The 22,870-nt window shown below is 38.6% G+C and overlaps 1 protein-coding gene across 1 annotated transcript; it reads left to right on the top strand.

The window, feature by feature from the left end:
• The first annotated feature begins 5,247 nt into the window (after positions 1–5,247).
• DRAM1 (DNA damage regulated autophagy modulator 1) lies at positions 5,248–22,424 on the top strand. Its single transcript, XM_052790406.1, has 7 exons — positions 5,248–5,490; positions 10,763–10,830; positions 12,171–12,313; positions 16,110–16,287; positions 17,348–17,406; positions 18,761–18,853; positions 21,071–22,424. Exons 1-7 carry the CDS (start codon positions 5,333–5,335, stop codon positions 21,113–21,115), a joined length of 744 nt encoding a protein of 247 aa, XP_052646366.1. The 5' UTR covers positions 5,248–5,332; the 3' UTR covers positions 21,116–22,424.
• The last annotated feature ends 446 nt before the right edge of the window (positions 22,425–22,870 follow it).

The raw sequence follows: 22,870 nt of genomic DNA on the forward strand, positions 1-22,870 counted from the left end.
CTCCCTGGATATCCAGGTCTGGTTACATATAAATAAATCCAACAAGTAATCAAAATCTGCAGACCTTATGTTTTTACATTCTAAATGTAATCTTCTCACAGATTTTTAGGGTTTTTGTTCTATACCGGAAACACTTTCAAGTTTAAAGCAAGGGTAAAAGTGCTAGGAGAACAGTGAAGTAACAGGCTAGAATAAAATTGTATTTTCAATTTTATTTCGGGTTTTGAATGTCTGTGTATGACAGCCAAAGCAAGCTTGGGTGGTACCCTTTACTCATATTTAAAAAATACATATGAAGTAAGACAAATAACTTGGCTTTGCTGCAGGGTTTGCTAAAGGATGGCAGGTGTTAATAAAAAATTTTTAAGCATTCTAGTCATGGATTAAGGCTGCTTTTTTCCCAGTGCTTGTGTGTAGCAAAATACAAGATTTCAAGAAGTAACTGAACTACTTAACTTCTCTCTTGCTCATGTTCCAGACTTTCATTACCGTCATGTTCTCATCTTGCTTGTTCTTCCATCTTCCAGCAAGTTCTTTACCAAATCAGGGAAGTAAGAGCTACCATAACTATTCTGCACAGAATCTGTCTGAACACCATGCAGAGATATTAAAGACCAACATGTTTGGGGGCAGCAAGTCTTCCAAGTAGGTCTTTCATGTTCCAGATCACTTCATAACAAATGAGTTTGGAATTGTACATTGCAGCCAGCATTTATTTTATTTAGATCTCTTTCAAAATCTGCCTAAATTAAGCTATGATGCTTCTCCATACACTTATTTTTGAACAGCTTTCTTGTAAACACAATTTTTTACAATTTATTTGTGTTGCTGTTCATAAGCAGTATAAAAACAGGTGGATGGGACATATTCTGAACTGCCGTTTACCTTCTTTGACTTACCTGACTACCACAGTCTAAATCTTTCTAGTTAGAGATCACTCTGATGTCTACTTCTTGCCCAAACACTCTGTTTTCTCAAGAATTGTCTGCAAAAGCACAGCAAGCTGTGCTTGTGGACTTCTCAGGCAGCGAGCAGTTTAAATGCATGAAGTATAACAGGGGAAAGACTGAAGCAAATCAGTATCAGGACCACGCTGTTACAAGATAAACCATTGCAATGCCTGTCAGCTTCTCTCAGAGGAAACCAGGACTATTTACAAACCAGGCCAGAAACCCCCAACCTCCACTGTTTAAATACGAAAAAATGGTCTCGATGTGACAGATACAAATACCAGAAAAGCGTGCAAGTAATGTCTCTAGATTTAGAAGGTACTATTCAATATTCTTTTTCTAGTGCTATTTTCTAGGTACTATTCAATATTCTTTTTATCAATGCTCAAAGTGAGATGCTTATGTGTCTAGAAAATGTGATTGCCCCACTATTGCTTCAATCCCTGGGCCTTCAAACCAGCCCTTCCCCTCACATTGTTTTTAGCTACCTGTGTTTTCTGTTAGAAAGAGAATGCCCGTCAATGGCAAATAAATAAACTTTTCACCAGAAGTTGAAAAAGTCCATGGAGCAAGGACTCTTGCCACCCACAAGGCAGTAGGAGTGCATTCGAGTAATGAGTGCTTTTTTGGGGGATCAAAATACAGTTATGGACAGTAAGAGGAGTGGAATGGGAAAGAGATGGGTTTAAAAATCAGTATAAAACCATTCTCAGATTGGAGGTGCCAAGGCATAATTTATTCTGGGACACAGTATTTTAAAAACTGAAGAGTGCTACGTAGGTAACAGAACAAAACAATGAGCTTCTTACATGACACTTGGCACAGAAGATCTCTTTATGCACCTTAGATAATTGAAATTACCTAACTTTCCTCCGAATGTAATGTGATAAATAGCCACATATAATAAATATAAAATCCATGGAAACCAGGTTGTGAATAAAATACAAGAAAAGTGGGGATGCAAGTACCACCAGCAAAGCCTATTTTAGGTCTCTTCCATTATTATTTTCTTTACCTTCATATGTTTTCAAATCACTGACATGGATGTTATTATTTGCACATCTTGACATATCTATTTTTCTAATAATTCTAATATGATATTGCACTGACAAGCATAAATTTATATCAATGTTTTAAACATAATAGGAAGTAGTCCGATCACTTTGTTAAATCACAGAATCATAGAATCATAGAATGTTTGGGTTGGAAGGCACCTTTAATGATCATCTAGTCCAACCCCCTGCCACGGGCAGGGATGCCTTCCACTAGACCAGGCTGCTCAAAGCCCCATCCAACCTGGCCTTGAAAGCGTCCAGGGATGGGGCATCCACAACTTCTCTGGGCAACCTGTTCCAGTGTCTCACCACCCTCATAATGAAGAATTTCTTCCTTATATCTGATCTAGATCTACCCTCTCTCAATTTAAAACCATTACTCCTTGTCCTGTCACTACAGATCTTGGTAAAAAGTCTCTCTCTGTCTTTCTTATAAGCCCCCTTTAAGTACTGAAAAGATGCAATATGGTCTCCCTGGAGCCTCCTCTTCTCCAGGCTGAACAACCCCAACTGTCTCAGCCTGTCTTCGCAAGAGAGATGCTCCAGCCCTCTGACCATTTCCATGGCCCTCCTCTGGACCCACTCGAACAGGTCCATGTCTTTCTTGTACAGGGGACTCCAGAGCTGAAGGCAGTACTCCAGGTGGGGTCTCACCAGAGCGGAGTAGAGGGGGAGAATCACCTCCCTTGACCTGCTGGTCACGCTTCTTTTTATGCAGCCCAGGATACAGCTGGTTTTCTGGGCTGCAAGCACACATTGCCGGGTCATATCTGATTTTTCATCTACAAAAATCCAGTGAAGCTATATTAAAGTCCATAGTTATTTTATATTTTTATACCACCAGTGTTTTAATATCATTTATCCAAAGCACAATAACTTTGAAATATCATGCTAATGTTCTCAAGTCCAGTAAATAAAATAAAACCCCCAAGTTTGTGAGTAACCTGTATTTGTTACTCCTTGCAGCTCCTAATGATCTTTTGAAGAACAACACATTAATCCTGCCGACAAAAACAAATTAAAGATCACTGCTCAAATTATATGTTGTTACTGACTGCCTCCTACAATAAAAGTATAAAGAAATGTCACATGAGCTGTAATAAATGTTTACATAGCAATAAAGTGCCTTTGGTAGTTTTTGCCAAAAAGTAAGTTACCACCTGCTTGAGCCAACGATGTGTCTTTTTCTTTTGCTCCAAATTATGTCCAGGCACTGCAAAAAGTCATGTGAAGAATTTAAATACTCAACTCTTACTTAAGAGTGAGTTATTTACTACTTACAAAACTATAGTTGGTATAATGAGATTTTGCAGAATGGCGCATGAAATGTTTTTCCAACAATGTGACTTAAATGTTGATCAGTAAAATAAAGTGAATCCTGTCCTCTTTCTACAAGGAACCAAACTAGAATACTACATTATTGACACACAAAAATGTCAAATTCTACTTCTATAAATACAGTGAACATCAGTAAGTTTCTGCAGTCCATTTATTTACCAAAGAGTCTAGATATAGTGCCTGCTTAGTTTTTATTTTAATTTTCTGTTTCAAGGGAAAAAACAAAGACACCTGATATTAGAGGAGTAATTAAACAAAAGTTTTAAATCAGCATATATTAAGGCAACTCAAATACCAATTTTGTTCCATTATTTTTGTATCTCTAACTTTAAAAGAAATAAATCCCTTCTTTCAGCCAGAAATTTCTGCCACTCAAAATTACTAGAAGACAGATTACCTATGGAAAGATTAAGTATGAATTTGTGGTTTGGTTTGGTTTTTTTTCAAACCTTTGCTTTCCCTATACCTAAGATACCTCTCTTTCAGAGTAGTACATAAGTATTAGCCAATATGAAAAGGGATGGGCTTTATTTTTAAAAAATGCTCGAGTGTAAACCTGAAGTATCAGTGAATTATTAGGTTCAAATTATACATTAAGAACGTGAGCAACATGCTACTGCCAAAAGGCATAGGGTGTAGAGTACATCCAGTCTTAGTGGTACAATAATTTGTGTCATTACTTTTCTGTACTTACACCACAGTACACTGTCCCAAGTCCTTTTATTAACTTTCTGTCTCACTTCCTAATATTTTCAAAGGCATGCAAAGTACTCACCTTCTAACTTACTATGCTTCCACCCCAGGGAATGTGTACTGAAGGTAGCAAGACAAGACTCACAATAAATTTTCAAGGAGATGAAAGGAGAGAGGCGGAGTATGCATGTATTCGTCTTTGTTTCAGAATGGTGACCATGCATTTTCAATGTTAGTTTGGAAGGCAGACAAATATGAACAGTCAAAGGAAACAAAACCAACCTTGACAGATTGTCCAAGGCTTCAGGTTAAAGCAAAGCAAAAATGCGGAACACCGCGTGATTTTGAATTAAACTATGTTTTCCCTCGGAGTGTGTGAAAAAGTGAATCCCCCAGAAGATTTGCAAATCAAGGCTACGTTATCCGCTTGAAATGGAAGTCCGAGGCAATGAGTTTTGTACCACGCAGGACTGACTGACCCCCGTGAGACCTTCCAACCCCAGCGCTTCCGAACCAGCTGGCACCTCCCGTGCCGCGTCCCCACGAGGAGCGGCCGCGTCCCAGCGAACCGGCCTCGACGCCCCGCCGAGATCTCCGCGGGCCGGCCTCGCAGCCAGCACAACCCGCGAAGCCCACAGCGATACACGCAAACACCAGACTCCATTTTTAGCCCCTTTCCTTCGAAAGATTAACTGCGAGCCCACAAGCCGCCGGCACCCCCCGCAGACGCTGCCGAGCACTCCCCAGGCAGAACAGCCCGCCTCCCTGGCCCGACCAGGCCGTGTGCGGCCCGGAGAGCCGGCAGCGACCGACCCCCCCCCCCCCCGGGGCCGGGACCGGGGCTGCGGGGAGACTTTCTGCCGTCCGTCAGAACCTCGCCGAAGCCCCGAACGGGACCACCTCGGCTGGCCCCCTCGCTCCCCACCGCCCGGGGCCGTTAGCCGTCGGCAGCCGTTAGCCGCGGCGGGCGGGGCGGGGCGGGACGGGACGGGACGGGACGGGACGGGAGCGAGCGCTGCCCCCCGCGGCGGGGAGGCGGGGGGAACGCTGAGGAGAAACGAAAGCGAAGGGAAGGCTGCGGGCGGCGGGGGATCCCTGGGGCTGTCGGAGGTGGCAGCGCCGCTGCCTGGCGGGGGGCAGACACGCGTGGGGCGGGCGGGTGGACACCGGCCGCCGGGTGGGAGTGTGTGGGGGGGCGGGTGTGTGTGTTCGCGCATCCCGCAAGTCTTCGGTCACGGTCCGCGACATAAGGTCGCCGCCACGGAGCCCTGCCGGGCACTCCCGCCCCAGCCGCTGATGCCCCGGGCAGGGCAGCCGCCGGCGATGCTGTGCTACATGCCTGGCGTGGCTTTCGTCCCCGCTTTGCTCGTCAGCTGGTCCTCGGCCGCCTTCATCATCTCCTATGTGATCGCCGTGCTGGCGGGGCACGTCGAGCCCCTCGTCCCCTACATCAGGTGAGGCGGGAGCGGCGGGAGCGGCTGAGGTGCCGGCGGGGCGCGGGGCGGGGGTGACGCCCGGGCTGTGAGGCGGCGGCTTAGCCCGGGGGTTCCGAGGGACTCCCTCGCCGCCGGCTCCGCGGCTCCTTCCCCCCGCGGCTGGGGCCGGGCCGCCGGCGCGGGTGTGGGGTTCAGCGGAGGAGGAGAGGCGACGGTGAGAGGGGGCCCCCCCGTGAGGGGAGGCAGAGCGGGGACCCGCCGGGCGCTCCTGTCACCCATCACACCTCTAGCACCCAGGCCTCTCTGAGAGCCGCAGGACCCGAACGCTGACGGACGTGGTAGAAAGGATCCGAGGCAGTTTTCTGCTGGAGCCGAAGTGTGCCGCAGGCCCGATGCTAGCAAAACTTAGGGAGTAAGGAGTGGAAATGTAGTTTTGTTTGTATAACTTCAGAACTGGGCCAAAGTGCACCAGACGGTGACAGGACTCAAAGCCCTACAATAGCTTTTGTAGGACACACACCCCTACAAACACGTATTTTTAAAATTTCAGCATAGGAACAGTGAGTGTAAAAGGCTCCCCGAGAGATGACTGGCATCACTTTTCTATAACCTTAGTCATTTAAGTGCAATTCTATATGAATCATTGTTTATACATTGCTTATGTTAACATTTAAATCTGAGCTGTGAAATTACTAGTATTTAGCTCTTAATAGATTAAAGGTAAGCCAGAAATCCAAGAGTGGTCTCTGATACATAGAAGATCTAAAAAAGACTTTCAAATACATCTTTCAAGATACATCTAGACCTAATTTCTTGAAGGACTTCATGGACGTGCATAATTTCCGAAGGCTGCTAACCCGATTTGTACATACACATAAATTTGATTGAAAATTAAGGTCTGTCATCATAAGCAAGTGAGATGGTGCAAATGACGCTGCAACCCACAAGAATGTTGAGCTTCATTCAAATTGAGCCAAAGGAAGTTGGGCTTCATGCTTATGTTAGCAAAACTTTTTAAGATTATCTGCCCAAATCTGGATCCAGCTCTTGTAAAGCCTTGTTCTTGTATAGGCACAAATGCCCTACTGCCTTAACAATTGTGGTTATACTCATGCTCTTCCTTGATTACACACACAGTTTTACTGACACAAAAGCACTTGTAACCAGTGCAATTTATCCATTATTAACCAAGAAAAATAAACCATTTGATATAACTGTGTCCACACTCAGTACATGGTTTGTGCTCAGAAGGATTTTGAGGTCCTTTAGGAAGAAATTTGACAAATGTTGTTTCTTATGTTGAAGCCATGTCCTTGAATAAAATATATGAGAGAACAGGATGGGTTTTTTTCTGTATAATTGTGTTTGCAGTCAAGTTTTTGACAGCCCAGATATCACAATTGTAAGTGTCACTCTTTTTAAAAAGAGGTAGACCAAACGTACAAGTCACAGCTGTATAACTGATGAATGTATCACAGCTGCCATAGTTATCTCAATCTAACTGAACATCTCACTGAAAAAATCATTCTTATCCTTTAACTAAAGAATCACAAGAAATGTCCACATACCCTAAAAATACCCAAGACATATGAGGCTGTGTCAGGGATTAAAAAAACCAAAACGAACCTGCTTACATTTCAGGCCCTCTGCATTTGCTAGTAAAGTTTTTTAAAAGACAGATGTCTTTTTTAGTTTACATCCTTTTAACACAACGTTTGGACTAAGGATATACATTGACTGGTGGTGAACAATCTGTAATAATTCTAATGGTGTATGGTCTAAGCATATCGTCTTTGTAGAAGGTGCACTTGGGAGTAATATGATGATTCCTTCTAAGTACTCAGGCCAATAGTCATACCATAGTTCATGTTCTTATTTTGGAGGTCATTGCTTTAGCCTAAGAAGCTGAATCATGGGATTAAGAATGTGATCTAGTGAAACTTGGAGTGATAAAAAAGAAAGAGGAAGAATGTTGCAACTTTTCAGTTGTGCAATATCTTAAAATAAGCAATAAAAATTAAATAGAGCTTGTATCGGGAAATTTCAGTTACATGAAGGAGAAAAATATTGACAAATTTTAGTCTAACATTTCTGTAATTCTTATTTATATTCCTCAAGTACCCTGTGTATGCCTTGAGGTAACTTGTTGATTATTTTATTTGTTTACCAGGTAACAGCTGTCACAGTGAGAGAAAAACCACATCTAAATTTGTCATTGAAACTGTGCTAATGTCTCATCAAGTAAACCATATAAATACATTTCTGGGTAGATAAAAATGAATATGATTTTGTGTTTTCTAGCAGCTGAGGCCTAAAAGATAAGGTTGTGCCCAAATTAGTTCTTTTGCTCATACTACTCAAAATCCAAACTAATTTGGATGTGCTGGGATGGCTGTTTGGTGGTTTGAATTCTCAGTGAAAGAGTAAAGAGAATTTTCCTTAAGGTATTTGCTGCCAGTTAGTACCTCTGGATCAATCAGAATTCCTGTAGGCAGAATATAATCTTCCTGCTTTAAAAATTTGGGACTTCAGTTTGGAGATAAATAATTTATGATGGCTATGAAGAAAATTTGATGATGATGAGTCTTTTGCCCCTAAAATATTTATTCCCTGTCTCCACTACCTTCTCTTTCCACTCTTCTGAAGACTGTTAGACTGTTTGTAGAATTCTACTGCATGAGATGGTGGCACAAATGCTGTCATTTTCATACAGGGTTCCTTGTCTTTTCCATGGTGGTTGTGCTCACCTATGCACCACTGCAAATAAGTGAGCACATGTCTTCGTTTCATATGTGCCGTTAGCTTTTTTCTTTTTCATGAAAAGAAAGTAACTGTCACAATACTTTTTTTTTCTTTTTTCCAAAGCAGCAGACCAGAAGTAAAACAAAAATGTACTTAAGTCTTCATTTAGCTTCAAGGATTTTTTAGTGCTAAATATGGCATTAAAAAGATTGTGTCCTTAAAAGTCCATGCAGTACTTTGTAAATACATTGTAGATATGATATAGTACTCTTGGTGTGAAATTTCTTGAAAGCATACATTCAAGATTATTTAGTTTAAAAATCAACAATAGCAAAATTCACCTATAAAGCTTTAGCTTGAGAAAAGCTTTAATTAAAAAATGAATGAAGTTCAGTGCAATTTCAGGTTATTTGGATTGCTCTTATGATGTGAAGTGTTCCAAGAACTTCAAATGGCTTTCTTTGCATGTGCTGATTCCATTCTCTTCTCACCTAAAGTCCTTCAAAAGCTTTGAAGTGATCACAGTCCTGTACTTAGCATAGAGCAGCTTCTCGTCTGCAAAAGTCCTTCAAGATAGTCACAAGTGGCCAGCTTTTTAAATAGAGTCCTTTATTGTATTAATGAAAACACTCCAGAAACATGAGGAAAAGATGTGAAGTTCAAGGTTAAAAAATGGGCTAAATGAAGCATGGATTTAGATGATTTTCAGAAGTGTCAAACAAAAAACTGAGAGTTACTGTACCATTTTCATCAATTCCACTATCAAAGGAAAACAGAGTACAAGATGGAACAAGTCTTCAGAAAGCATTACAACAAGAAGATACAGATGAATAGGGATTCTTAATGCCTGAGAAGTTGTAAAAACTTGTCTAAAAGCCTGATCCAAGCTTTTGCTGTCTGAGAATTTGGAACCAGTCAAAAGAAATACAAGATTTTTCTCTATTTTTTGCATCAGCTTTTCATAGAAAAGGATTCTCACTTCACCCTAAGCTTCCTCCTGTTCTTGATAAATCATCTTAGCAACTGATCACACAAATTATTCTGTAACAAGAAGGGGTGTGAGAGCAAATATTAATTTCTGAAAAATTAAGTCTTTTGATATGGTCATACTCTTCTGGCTTGAACTTAGCAAAATTGTCAAAAACTTTAAGAATGATTACTTATGTAGAGAGTGCTTTCCCTTTTGGGTGTTAATAGCACAGGCATTCATGCTGAGCACCTGTCATTTTCGCTGCACTCAGTGGTAGGTTCAGAAGTTTAGCACTGAAAACTAATCCAGCCTCACTGTTGGAATGAAGAGTATTCATCTTCTTGAATCACATAAAAAAACACTCTCGCTAGTACCTACTTGTCCCATCATACACCTAAGAGAAAGTTTTGTTCTCAGAATCTTTGCTGAGTTTCCACGGAACTTTGGCATTAGCTAAAATCCTTACATGTTTACATTTCTGACAGTAGAGTTCCTTGGGTGCCTCTGTTTACATATGCAATTGTGCCTCTTGGTACTGCTGAGTAGCTGAAAACTCAGCTCACACCCAAATTATGTAAAGATTTATGAGCTACATGTTTTCCATTGGCTTGACCAACAGAGCCTGATCAAATAGATACCAACTGGTTGTGTGTTAGACAGAAAAAAATAGCATAAAGAGGTGACAGCATCGCAGTATCTTTCTTTTTACAGAGCACCCACCTTATGTAAAAGAGTCATGCTTGAGGGAACTTGAACCCACATACTCCCAGGATTATGTCCTTCCTGCGAGGAAAGGGCATTCTCTGGGGTGGGTGTTTGCACATATGTAGGGAAAAGAGGGAAAAGAATTCTATGATGAAGGTATTCCATTTTCTACGTAACATATATTTTGTATATATGATGTTTTTCATATATATGTATGCATGTATGTATGCCTGTAAATTCTGTAGATATTCTCATACTCATGCTCCGCCTGTCTGTCCCAGTGAACTTCTAATTAGCCCCTATAAATGTGGATTGCTTCAGCAGAAGTGACTTACAACACCTTGGGCCTAGAGTACTCTTAAGCTATATCTACAATAGTAAATTAAACAGTGGCTAGGAACGTTCCCGGGCATTGGAATGCAATTGTTCTCCTGGAGTAAAGTCCTTTCAAACAAATCAGGAAATTAAGCCCAATTGTCTCACATCTTAGGATACTGAATGCCATTAGATATGTTTTACTCTATCACAGTGTTAATTTAGCAGATAAAAGAAATGTCATTTATGTAATCATTTATGTCATTCATAAGCAAAGTATCACCCTGTCAAATCTCTGCATATTGCATACAGAAAAGGAAGAAATATATTTCAAATAGTATGCTCTAAAAATACGATTTCTTTCTAAAAAGAATGATTCAGTACTACAAATGGAGCTTAAGTGTGCAGCAGATGACATTGCAATTTATAGGTTTAAATGTCTTACGCGCATAGCAGCAGTTCACACAAGTTACATTTCTCTTGGGGTTTCATGTGTACATCTCATTTATGTTTCACAGATCTCAATTAACTTTTAATTTCTTTCTCTTCCTGCTTTAGCGACACTGGAACTAAACCTCCAGAGAGTGGTATCTTTGGTTTTATGATTAATATTTCAGCACTTTTAGGTATGTATAAGGTACTTGGTTTGAACACAGAGAAGAAATGAAAACTAGCAAAAGCTGTCTGCTTACATTGCAGTCCATACAATATTCTACAGAAAAAGTACTCCACAGTCAATGGTAGTATCAGGTAGATGGAAGTAATACCTAGAGGGCCAGGTCCTTAGGGTCAGGAAGTGCAGGCTTAGAGGCACTTCTGTCTCTTAAGAGCACCTCATGAGTGCAAAGTAGTCAATGCAGCTGGAAATAAAAAGTGGAAGAAAGATGGCATAATTACTTTGCAAAAACTGTATCCTTGATGTAGGGAGACATTAGGTTCTAGGATGCTGCAGCAGAGGGAAGAACAGTGTTGAAGCAACACCTGGTTTCCTCTGCAAGATACCTACTCCTCTACTAAATGTCTACTGGCCTCAAATCAGGAAGTTTGGCATTTTCTATTCACTTCTAGGGGATGGAGGATCAAGAGCTGTGTACCTCTGTATACATGTAGTCCATGATGGCCTTCATGCAAAGTAAAAAAATCACATATTTTACCTTTTTTAAGAGCCTCATTCAGTCACACTATCTTATTGTGTTTCATGTAACCTCACAGTACCTGGACAAAGTTAGCTGATTTATTCTTCCAACTGTAGATAGATTGAAACCATGTTCTGTGTTATTGAACTGTGGAATCCAGTCTACAGCTTACTATATCCTGATGAACCACAAACTTCTAATTCAGTAGAGGTGTTTGTCAGGAGTGAACTGCATATTGGGGTCACATAGGCTGGAATAAAGTCTGTGTGTAGTGGTTTGGGGATGCTGTTGTACTAAAGAGCAGCCAGAATTGGCCCAAAAGCTTTGAAAATATTTTCTGGATACACAGCTAGTTATATTTTCTTCTGTTTACACTCTGCAAAAATGTATTAATTCTTCAGGGCATCCATTATAAGGAGATGTAGTTCTGTTACAAGACTGCATATCAGAGCAGAATAAATTCTCCCACTTCCAGCTTACGGTTCATCTTCCTGTAACATCTATTCCTAATGTGGAATACCGATGCCTTTGTGCCTAAAACACACAGGTGAATGGGATTTAAATTAGTGTTTTTCTTGAAGTGATGTGCAGTTATTTCTAGAAAGCATTAATGTGCGATGTTAAGACTAAGATCATGTTAAGACAGTTCTATCTGAAAGTAATACATCTGAAATTCACTGCCTTTCTTCATCTCAGTAAACTTAAAGGCAGTGTTATGTATTGTATTACGCTTATAATTTTACTCTGTATGCTAATGTGTTACAGGGCAAGGTGTTAAAATGTAAGCAACACATGATCATTGAACAAAATATGTATTTTTTGTTTTTCAGGTGTAATTACAATGTACATCAGATATTTATTAATAGAGAAGCAAAATGAGTCATCGCACTTTGTTAGGTCTTCGTGCAACATGTTTTCATTATGTATTGGATTGATGGGCTGTACTGGAATGGGCATAGTTGCAACTTTTCAGGTATGACTAAATTTCGTATCATAAATGAAACTGAAGTTGTTTTACAAGGTAAAAAACCAAAAAGATAAGAATGGTTAACATTATCCCAGTGTGGATATTTGGCAAATGGAGTAAGAATGTCTTTCTTGCTCCTGCTTTTTTTCAGTAGCTTTAAAAACACAGATTTACTTTCTCCCTATATACTAGATTTTTTGCTTGTAGAGTTACGTCAGTAAGGGGGTTTGTGTGTGCTTGTCGTGTAATATGTCTGTACTAGGATACAACTTAATATAGATGCTTTTGCTGTAAAATTTTTACTATAAAAAAGCTTTGCTATTTGTAGTTTAGTTTGCTTACAGTCAGGTAGGGCAGAGTAAATCAGACTAGTAAAACACCTGTATTTTTACCTGAATGATGGCACACACACTAGCAACATTTTCTACAGAATAAACTAGACTTATCTGACAGGGTAGAACATTGAGCACAATATTAGCCCATTATTTTGAGTCTGTAGGAGATGGCATAACAACATGTTAAGTCATTTGATAGAGACATGTAGAATTACCACTTACTTTGCCAGAAAGGATAAGACATCTCATTATGAATCAAAGTCCAGCCCTCAGTGAAAGAAAATTCAGTAGAGAGGAAAATATTGAAACAGATTATTCTTTTCACCTTTTCTAGTGAGGAAGCATGTAATAGGGTAGATTCTGACAGAAAGAAGGATTAAGACAATTGCACTGAAAAATTCAGCTGAGAGTCAAGTCAAGTTTAATTGGCAGGTAGTTTGAGATATTGCCTTTAAATCTATCGAAACAGCTGATTTCTTTTAAAGGATGGTCTACCTTGGGAAACATTTAGGTAAATACTGTTGTGCTCATGTAGTGACCTGACAACATACAGAGAAATTGAAAATAAAGATTGTCATGGCTTCAGCAGCCAGTACAATTTTGCATGTAATTGACATGGTATTTTCAGACAAAAAACTCTGCCTTAGACTGATATCTTGCTCCTCCAGGCAGTGCATGTGGATTGCAAACACTACAGGTGCTGTGGTCTATTCTAAGCATGCTATTCTACTTCTAAATATCTGTACTCTTATTGATTAGATTTATATGTGGCACAAAAAAAGTTAGATGATGAGGAGCAGTGTTGCTTGACTGAAATAGGAAGCAAACTCAGCTTCAATAAGGAAAAGTCAAATCAGGAATGCAAAATAATTTAAGAGAGTCAGGGAAGCAGAAACTTTGATCCTAAAGTTTCCAAAGGGGCCCCTTGACAGTTATAACATTGGTTCTTACCTAATCTCTGTTGTCTCTCATTGCCTGTTCATAAACTCCTTCCTCACCTAATTTCTTTTTCCTCTGCTTTGACCTTACCTTCCATGTTCAGTGCAGTTTGTAGGAAGGGTTCAGAACACAGTAAGGATCTAATCTAGCTAAGAATCTGATCTAGCAGATTTTTGAGCATGCTTAATTGCCCAGGAAGATGGAAATGGTGGCTTGCAAGTCTTCAGCCTTTTAACTAATGTACAACTACTGAACAGTACACTCTTATCCCCATTTACCAGTAGAATAACTGAGATATGAAGAGGCTGTGAGATTTGCTCAAGGTCGGGCGATTGTTTCAGGTCAAGAGACCAAAGCAAAGCTGGAATTAGAAGTTATTTCTTTAGCATTCAGTCTAGTCCTTCTAATCAGTGGGTCATGCAGAAAATTCACATTCATGTGCCCTACCTGTTTGTTTCTTAACATTTATTTTTCCCCAGCAGGTGAGCTAACACCATACCTGAGTACTGTAGTAGAGCTGATTGCCACTATTGGGCATCAGTTCATTTTCTCTTTCCCCAGAGCAAAATACCTGGTTTGTTAAAAAGACTTTAGTATGAAATTATACTGGAAATATTTAAGGTTTGCTTTTATTTACTCAAATCTAGCACCACTTGTGGTGAGTCTTTTAACTAGCATAATTAGTTGTAAGGAAATTCTTTTCACCCTTTTTGCTTCAAGGTAAGATATGGTAAGTAGCGTGGGGTTTTAATAATACTGGTCTCTGCACACTTAAGTGAGGAACGGGGTGGGAGAAAACACTAGGAGTGTGTCCTCTAAAAGCAAGAGAGTTTCTGAGAAAATAAGTAATGGTCATGAATAAGGTGTTTGTTCTTTGTTTTAAATAACACAATGCTTGAAATACAGAAATGAAAGACAGTGAAGGACTAGCTTTAAGAACATAATTGGATATGGAAGGAAAAATCCCGTAGCCCTTAATGAATAAGGCAAAGTGAAACCCTAGGTGTTAGCAGGTATATTTTTGCCTGTTAAATGTTACACATGATTAAAGAGAGATCTTCCTGGCTTTGACTAGGAAGCTTAGGAGGCTTACCTTAGCAGATGTAGCAACATTTCCCAGGTTCTGTAGGGGTTGAGCATGATGGGCTTTTTAGGGAAGCTGTGGCAGTTCCATAGGAGCAATCATGAGAGCCATGTTAGAAAAGCTGTGTATATTGTGTATGGGGCTAAACGCAAAAGCCAACAGTTAGGCTTGCTTAATGCTTTCCATACCAAATTCTGTCATTCCTATATGGAAGGCAAAAAGTGGGACAGGGGAGAAGAAAATGCAAGTATAGGTGAGATGGCACTTAAATACCTGTGTGAGGAACATGCTTTAAAATCTAACGAAACTTAATGTGTCACAGAGATAGAAGGGAATAAGTAGAAAGAAGAGCATGGAGAAAAAGAATTTAAAAGAGCATGTGAACATAATCACCATTACAAGACAAAGAAAACAGTGGCCTCCAGGCAGGAAGGATGTTAAAATATGTAATGGAAGGATATAGATGTGTTTTCATGAATCACTAAAATAGAACTGTATAGGTCAGATCACAGCACATGTTTTGCTATGCTCTGGTGACAGAAAGGAGCTTTAAAGCTAACTTATGTGTCTGATATTGGAGTCCAAGGTGGTGTAACTTTGTATTTGTAATTTTTTGAAACATTTAGAATACAATAATTTCTCTGGAATCTTCGTCTGTTTTGTTACTGGATATTCTACTTGTTTGTGTTTTAAAGGAGAGAATCTTCCATAGGTAGGGTATTAAAAAAATATAGGCCATATGTAGTGATACTGGAATTTTAAACACACTTTCACCTGTTGCGGAACTTGAATAAAACTGGCTGATGATGTGGGGAAGAGTAAGAGGGCTGAATAATTCAAGAGACTGACAGTGTAAGACCTTCATATCAAGAGCTTATTTTAGGTAATACTTGGGTTTTTTTTTAAATATATAACTAATTTTCTGCTGACTGATTTCCTGGAGCATTGTGGCTGGCCACTGGAGGGTGGGGGACGGAGCTATAGCAGTCGCTATTTAGAACAGCTCCCGTGAAACTTTACTGTTAGAGTATGGTCACACAAATGCAGGTTAGACTTTCAACACAAAAGGATGAAAATATTTGGCAGGGTGAAGGGAAAAAGGAGGTATAAGAACCTCTTAAGAAAAACATGAGCCAGTTCCTGTTTGTGGAAACGTTAACTGGTAATAGACCAACTGTTGAACAGCACTAAAATTGATCTATGCTTTTATGTGAACATGGGAAAGGACTTTGACCTGGTGGCTTTGGACATGGTTAGCTTACCTTTCTGAGCTACTCTTTCTCTATTTTCTTTCATCTTCCCTGTGTAAACCGTTGGGAGAAGGGACTGTTTCCCACTGCTTGTACATGCCCCGCATAATGCGGCTACCATCTTCTCAGGGCTCATTGATTCTTACCACTGTTCAAATCGTAGCAGCTAACCATTGTGCTGATTCTCTTTCCAGGAGCTGTCTGTTCCCAGTGTCCATGACATAGGAGCTTTGGTAGCATTTGGCTCGGGTGTTGTATACATTACACTTCAGTCCATAATCTCTTACAAGTCCTGTCCACAATGGAACACTTACTTTGTGTGTCACATAAGGATGGCCATATCTGTAATATCATGCATTGCTTTCATTCCTAGTATCCTTTATGGTGTGTCCCACGGTTTTCCCTTTCTGCCTTCATGATTTTCCTTTTAAGGTAAACTGATATTATTGCTGATAAAGGATGAAAATGAGGTTACAATCTTTGCTTAGGGCTCTCTAATATTTCTGCTATAATAATGCATATAGCATGTCGAGACACTATTAATAGCATAAAGATGAATTTCAGGGTCTTCTAAAAAGCTGTACCTCTTCTTTCAGTGGTATATTTAAATCTAATGCCCCAGAGTTCTTCATAAGATCATACGATAATAAAGCTAGACCAATTTTCCAACCTCCTTCATTTGAAGGAGGGTATAGAGAATGGCCTGCAGAAGGGGGGCACCACTTCTAAAATGAACCTAACACACGGACATATAAAATACAGTTGGCATACACAAGACTTCCTTCAAGCCTAAAGCCATTGCTTTTGATCATGTCGGTTGGCGCTTGGCTTCATTATATGCCTTCCCTAGAGACACACTCAACACGCTCACTGGCTTTTCCCACAGCCTGCTGAAGTTAGAGTCAACCCATTGATTTTATTGGTCTTTAGGTGATGTGCCAGTGTTGAAAAGTGGTCGCAGCAGATCATCACATCAGCCAGCCAGCTACAGCCTGCTTTTGGTTTCAGCAGCTGTGAAATGGCTTTTAAAGAGGGCGCCAGTCCTGCGAGAAGGTTGTACAGATGCGTCAAGGCACCTGTTGTGGACCAGTGGAAACCAACATGGTTCCCCTTCCAACATTGCAGGCCTCTACTCCCACAGTTCTCAATCATGAATGTGATCTAAGTTTTGGAGTGTCTCCCCTTACCTTCTGTACTTCGGAAGAACCCGCAGAAACCTTTATTTATGCAGAAATTGTTTTGATTGCTGCTATCAGTTACCTTTCAATAATGTGTTTCATTTACTTGTCTTCTTAATACTTTGATTTGATATTGTGGTTGTTCAGGACCTCCTGTGTTACACAAGGGGGAGATGGGGTCTTTTTTTGTAAGCAGACATTTTCACTATTACTCACTAAATTTTATAGTTTCCTTTACACTGTGTTTTTCCCAGTGATTGTGTTTGCTTCACAAATATCCATGACAAAGATTGATTGGACTCCAGGTGAAAAGGTAAAATCTCATTAGGCAGCCAGTTTACCCTGTATCATATTATCTGGGGTATGCTGTTAGGTTTATCTAAAAGTGTATAGCACTACAAACATTTCAGAGACTTCAAACAGTGCATTATCATGAACAGAACTGTGAAATCTCATTGATTTGTGCAATGCTGCTTTCCAGTTATTTCTTCATTAGAAAACCATCTGTGGCTAGGGTAAGAAAACTTGTCATGGATGGGTCAATCTTCAGAGAGTTAGACTTTCATCTTAACCAAGCATTTGAAACTTACCCATAGAACAAATTGTTAAAAAAATAAAAAAAAGATATTCTGGAAGTGAGTTATTCTACTTCCTTTTATAGTCACATTTCTTGAAAATGAACTTCACACGTAAAATGGAAGTGGACCGATTTGATTCTGAAGTTTCGAGGTTTTTTTACAACATTGGTTTTCTCAGCTTTTTCACCATTCTTTATTAGTCTTTACTATTGTGATAAACATTGGCTGTCTGAGCTGAAGCATAGTCAAGTCAATATCAAGTATTTGAATTTATTTCAGTGTTCTCAGAATGATAACTATGAAAGGTAAGTTTTCTGTTTGGACAAACTTTGCCACACGGAGGTGTTAAAAAAGCAGGGTAAATAATGCAGAGAGTGTATCCTGCTTGAAGAGCTCAGTAAAAGCAAACTTGGCAAATGTACTTCAGCCAAACAGTGGCAAGGCAGCTGTGAGATAAATCTTCACAAGTTAGATAATCTTAGTAATATCTACCTCTTGAGGGTTTTTTTTTAGCTTGAGATGCAAGGATGAGAAAATGTTTTTACTGAAACAGATGGCATATTTGTTGATGGCATGTTAAGAAACACCTTACGTTCTGTTTGTGTCATATTACGTAGGTTTTCTGTGATGGTCTACTCAAAAACAAAGGTCTTGTCAGGTACTGTCATACAAGGGTAGCCCTCCATTTTAAAACGGGATAGTACTACTGAACTCAGTGGCCCTGAGTAAAAGTTTTGAATATGGGCACTTTGGTATCCTTCACATAAGAACTACATTTTTTTCAGGTGCAAATTATATTCAAGCTGTGTTTTGATCTTGTGCTAATTGTAGTTTTCTTCTACTATTTTTTGTGTTAGTGCACAAGACATGTTGCTTAATGGAACATATGCAATCTTGATAAATATACTTACCATTCTGTAAAAACTAAATCTGAATTGATTTTTAGTCAATAGGGTATTGGGATGATGAGTCATAAGTCTTAGAATATTTGTTGAATTTACAGAAGGAAATGTCTATTATTATAGCATTCCACAGTTATTTTGTTTAGCTGTTTTGTCTGAAAATTCATTTTATGTCTCATTTCATCAGGATTATACTTACCATGTTTTGAGTGCGATCTGTGAATGGACCGTTGCCTTTGGTTTTATCTTCTTCTTTTTAACGTTCATTAGAGATTTTCAGGTTGGTATCTACATATTTTAGCAGTGAGTAAGAAGTGCTGTGAATTGTATAACAACAAATGCAATAGAAAATTACCATTCTTTATCTCAGCTAGATAAACCAAAGCTAAACAGAAACAAATTTTATTAGTCACAGAACTGATTTCTGTCTACCTAATGAATATTTTTCCCCTGGGTTTTAAAATATAAAAATCAGTTTTATAAATCAGTTTAATAGTTTAATAGGTGTCTGGTCTTGAAAATTATTCAGTAAATTAATATCTTCTACTTATTTACCAATCTTTTTTAGAAAGAGGCACTCTAAAAGTGACATAATAACAAAATAAATGATGCAACTAAACCTGCATTTCTTTCTACCTGAGGGATTTTATATAATAATCCAATGCATTTCAACCATAGATGTTTCCTTTCTTTTTAAAAATTACAATTTTGATATATGTTCTCTCACAATGTGAAGAATATCAAATACTTTTTGAAAAGGATTGACATGAAAACCTTCTGGTTTGGATAGCTGGATCTGGTGATGTTTCAAGCCTGACTTTAAGGAAGAGAATATATTAGATTAGTTAAAAAGAGAACACTTTTATATGAATTGTGAAAGGCATGCCTTGAACTTACTTTCCCAAGCTTTGCCTCACCAACTCTTGTTGTTTACACAGCATGCTCTAGCTGCAGTGTTTTGTGGGGTTTTTGTTCGGTACAGGGCTGTAAAATGTTGAAAATACCAATGTGTGAGGCTTAACTTTGGCAAAAGAACTTGGAAAAAAAAACCAAAAACCCCCACATTGCTCATGGCAAGTGCCTTGTGGAGATTTGAGGGCAAAACCTCCTGACTATTACTGTAGGTGTTAGAAGGATCATGGCCTCCTTATCCTTCTCAGACTTCTGTATGTTTATTTTCACCATAAAGTAGTGGGATATTTGCAAGACTGGAGTAGAGAGCTTAAGGTAAAAAAGACTGAGAGCTGTTGTTTTGTACCATATTTACAAAGATGAACTAACTCAGTTGTAATCACTGTAGATGTCATACCCCATACATAAGTCTTTCATATATACCATTGCCTCACACAAGTCCTAGAAAGTCAAAAACCAGATCCAAGCACTTGCATAACTGTAGAACTAATAATCAAGATCACATACGTGAGCCAACTGGTGCTGTGATAAATTGCTGGAAACCATATCCAGAATTCGTGGAAGTGGGAGGGGAGGAAAAATAGTGAGAACCCTCTAAGTCTTCTGGCATAAAACCAAATTTGACATCAGATCATGTAATTAATTTACTTGCATCTTCACTTACATGCTTGCTCAGCTTGCAAGTGGTTAATACTTATATATAATCTGTACATAACTTTCATAACATATACAGAAATCAATTTTCAGCTAAGGATTCAGAGTTAACATACATTTTGCTAACTGATAGCAAACATTTCTACCCCTGTTTACTTTTGACTGATAGTACTGAATAGACCATGGCTGTAGGGCTTCCCTTATTAAAAAAAAAGCTGGGTTCTGCAGAACGAAATGCTTTTTTAAAAAAAGTAATTGTTCAAAGTTACATAATGCATTATCTCAAAGGCATATAATTGCCTTCTAAAACTGACAAAAATACTGAAGTACCATTCAGAAATGCATGCATCATTAAATTTACCATTTTGAGGGGAAGGTATTTATTGCCAGTCAATCACTGTCTGATATCTGCATATATGATGGTATCTGTTTTATCAAAAGTCAAACTCTTCCCTTGGAGATACATATTTGCAGACAATGCTGTAGTCCTCAGAGTAGCTAAATTATTTGATAAGTCTGCTTCAGATCACAGGTCCCAAAGTGTTCAACATTGAAAATTTAACTATATATAAAAATATTGTGAACATAATAAATAAGAGAAAGTGATGGAATTAAACTAAATAGAAATGCAGACATTTTAAATTACAGGCTATAAAATAGCATGAAATCCAATCTTAGTGTTTGACAACGACAGAAAGATTTTTTAGATTCTGTCCTCTTTTTGTCCTAACCAGTGCTCACAGAAAGCCAAACTATTAATTCAGAAAAAACAACCACCAGACTCTAAGAAAAATAAGCTTTTTGTTTTTTAAATTTCTCACAGTATGTATTTCACTTAAATACATTTTTTTGTTTTATCTCCTTGTACTTTATATCATAGAACTGTAAAATTAATTTATCCTAAGCTGATCTTCTTTTATTTTTCTTTTAGAGAGTTTCTTTAAGGATATCAACAGAAATACATGAAGAGTCCTGATAGTGGAAAAAATTATATTTTTTATATATATATGAATATTCTAGGTTTCTTTTTACTTACAGAAAATGTTGCAGAGGGACAGGGATTTATAAAGTTGTATAAAGAACCCATGCCATTAACTCTGCAACATCTATAACAGCATCCACTAAAATATTTTTAAAATTCACAGCAATGTTCTTGCTACCTTTTTGCAGTATTTTGTAATTTTCATACTGTTCGATATATTAAAAATACTGTAATAGAAGCAATCTGTAGAAGCACTTGAAAGTCATTCAAAGAGTTTTGATTTCCTCAACTCCTCCCTTTTGGACATATCCATACTTTTTCATTTGTTATAGTCTGGCTAGTAACACTAGTGTTAAACTTGAGACAGTACATTTTGCAGATAGTTAGGAAAGTCTAAAGACAGTGTAAAACACTAAGGCTGAATTCCGACTCTGTTAAATTGCAAGGACTGTGGAGGAAAGTGTGAGTGGAAGCGGGCATTTTTGTTTCGAGACTTGAAATTTGCCGTTAGTAGATGGCAACACTATGCTACGTTTCTGATAGTGGACGCTGTATACAAATACAAATCCTAGGAGAAGTTTAAACTGTATTGCTTGAAAAATGTTTTCTAATTATCACTGCAATATATGTTGTAAAAGTCTACCCCTTTGCCCCCTTTATGCACTGCTAGTCATAGGAAGCTTAAAACTGAAGTGGGAATAGAAAGTAAATTTACATTTATGCACAATCTACTAAAGAGAAATCTTACTGCAGTTTGGTTAATAGAAAGCAGAAGGTTTCCAGCCTGTGTTTTAACCTACAATGATGGAATGGAGGGCCATCAAAAAGTCATTGGGAGTGAATGGAAAACAAGAAGGGGTGCCACTAGTTGTCTGGTGTTCAGTTGTGTGTGTATGAGTATTATATACATATAAAACTGAAGAAAAAAGAAATCCTGGAGAGCTTCTGTAGTGAAGACACAGCATATTTGCTGCTATAAACTTATTTCTTTAATGAAAGACTTGGAAAGGAACTAATTGAGATGTTACAAGTATCTGGAGGCAAAAGGGTCTTTTGTGGACTGATTCACTACCTCCATTTAGTGCATTAACCACTTGGCTGTCAATCAAGTTCTTTGAAGATTACGTTTGCCATGTTCTGTCACAGTTTATGCAGAAATATTGATGATTTTCAGTTGCTGATTTTCCATGAGATAGAACAAATGTCTGTTTTGGGGAGTGATGTTTTAAGACTAGTCATCTGTTGATATTTCCTTTAATGTGTATTTTAAACTGCATTAAATTCAGCTTTTTCACAACTTAAAGAGTCCACGTTTTCTTTATAAGTTTTTCCAAATAAAAATAGTAAAAATGTTTTTCACAGGCAGATTTGCTTTCCACAGTATTCAGGTTATCTTGCAGAGGTTTATAGTTACAATCATGTTAAAAACCAAATCTAGTACTGACTAAATGCAAGACTTATGTCTTGCTGATTAGATATCCTGCAAGGGGCACACATTCCTTCAAGTGAAGATCAGAAATAGTCACAAGAAAATATATACCAACCACAAAAAGTGACATCCTGTTATTTTGAAGGCCATGTTAAGAAAAGACTGTATTTCTTAGTGCATTGTGTATTGTTCTTTTATTGCTTTTTATTCCTAGCTTTCTTAAAGTATAAGGAGCTGAAAAGTTGTTATTTCAAACTGTATCGGATTTCAGCTCATCAATTTACTAAACCCTTTACACGGAAAAAAGAAATTACGTTAAC

Source organism: Harpia harpyja, chromosome 6, assembly GCF_026419915.1.
Source record: "Harpia harpyja isolate bHarHar1 chromosome 6, bHarHar1 primary haplotype, whole genome shotgun sequence".
In the NCBI taxonomy this organism is placed as follows: domain Eukaryota; kingdom Metazoa; phylum Chordata; class Aves; order Accipitriformes; family Accipitridae; genus Harpia; species Harpia harpyja.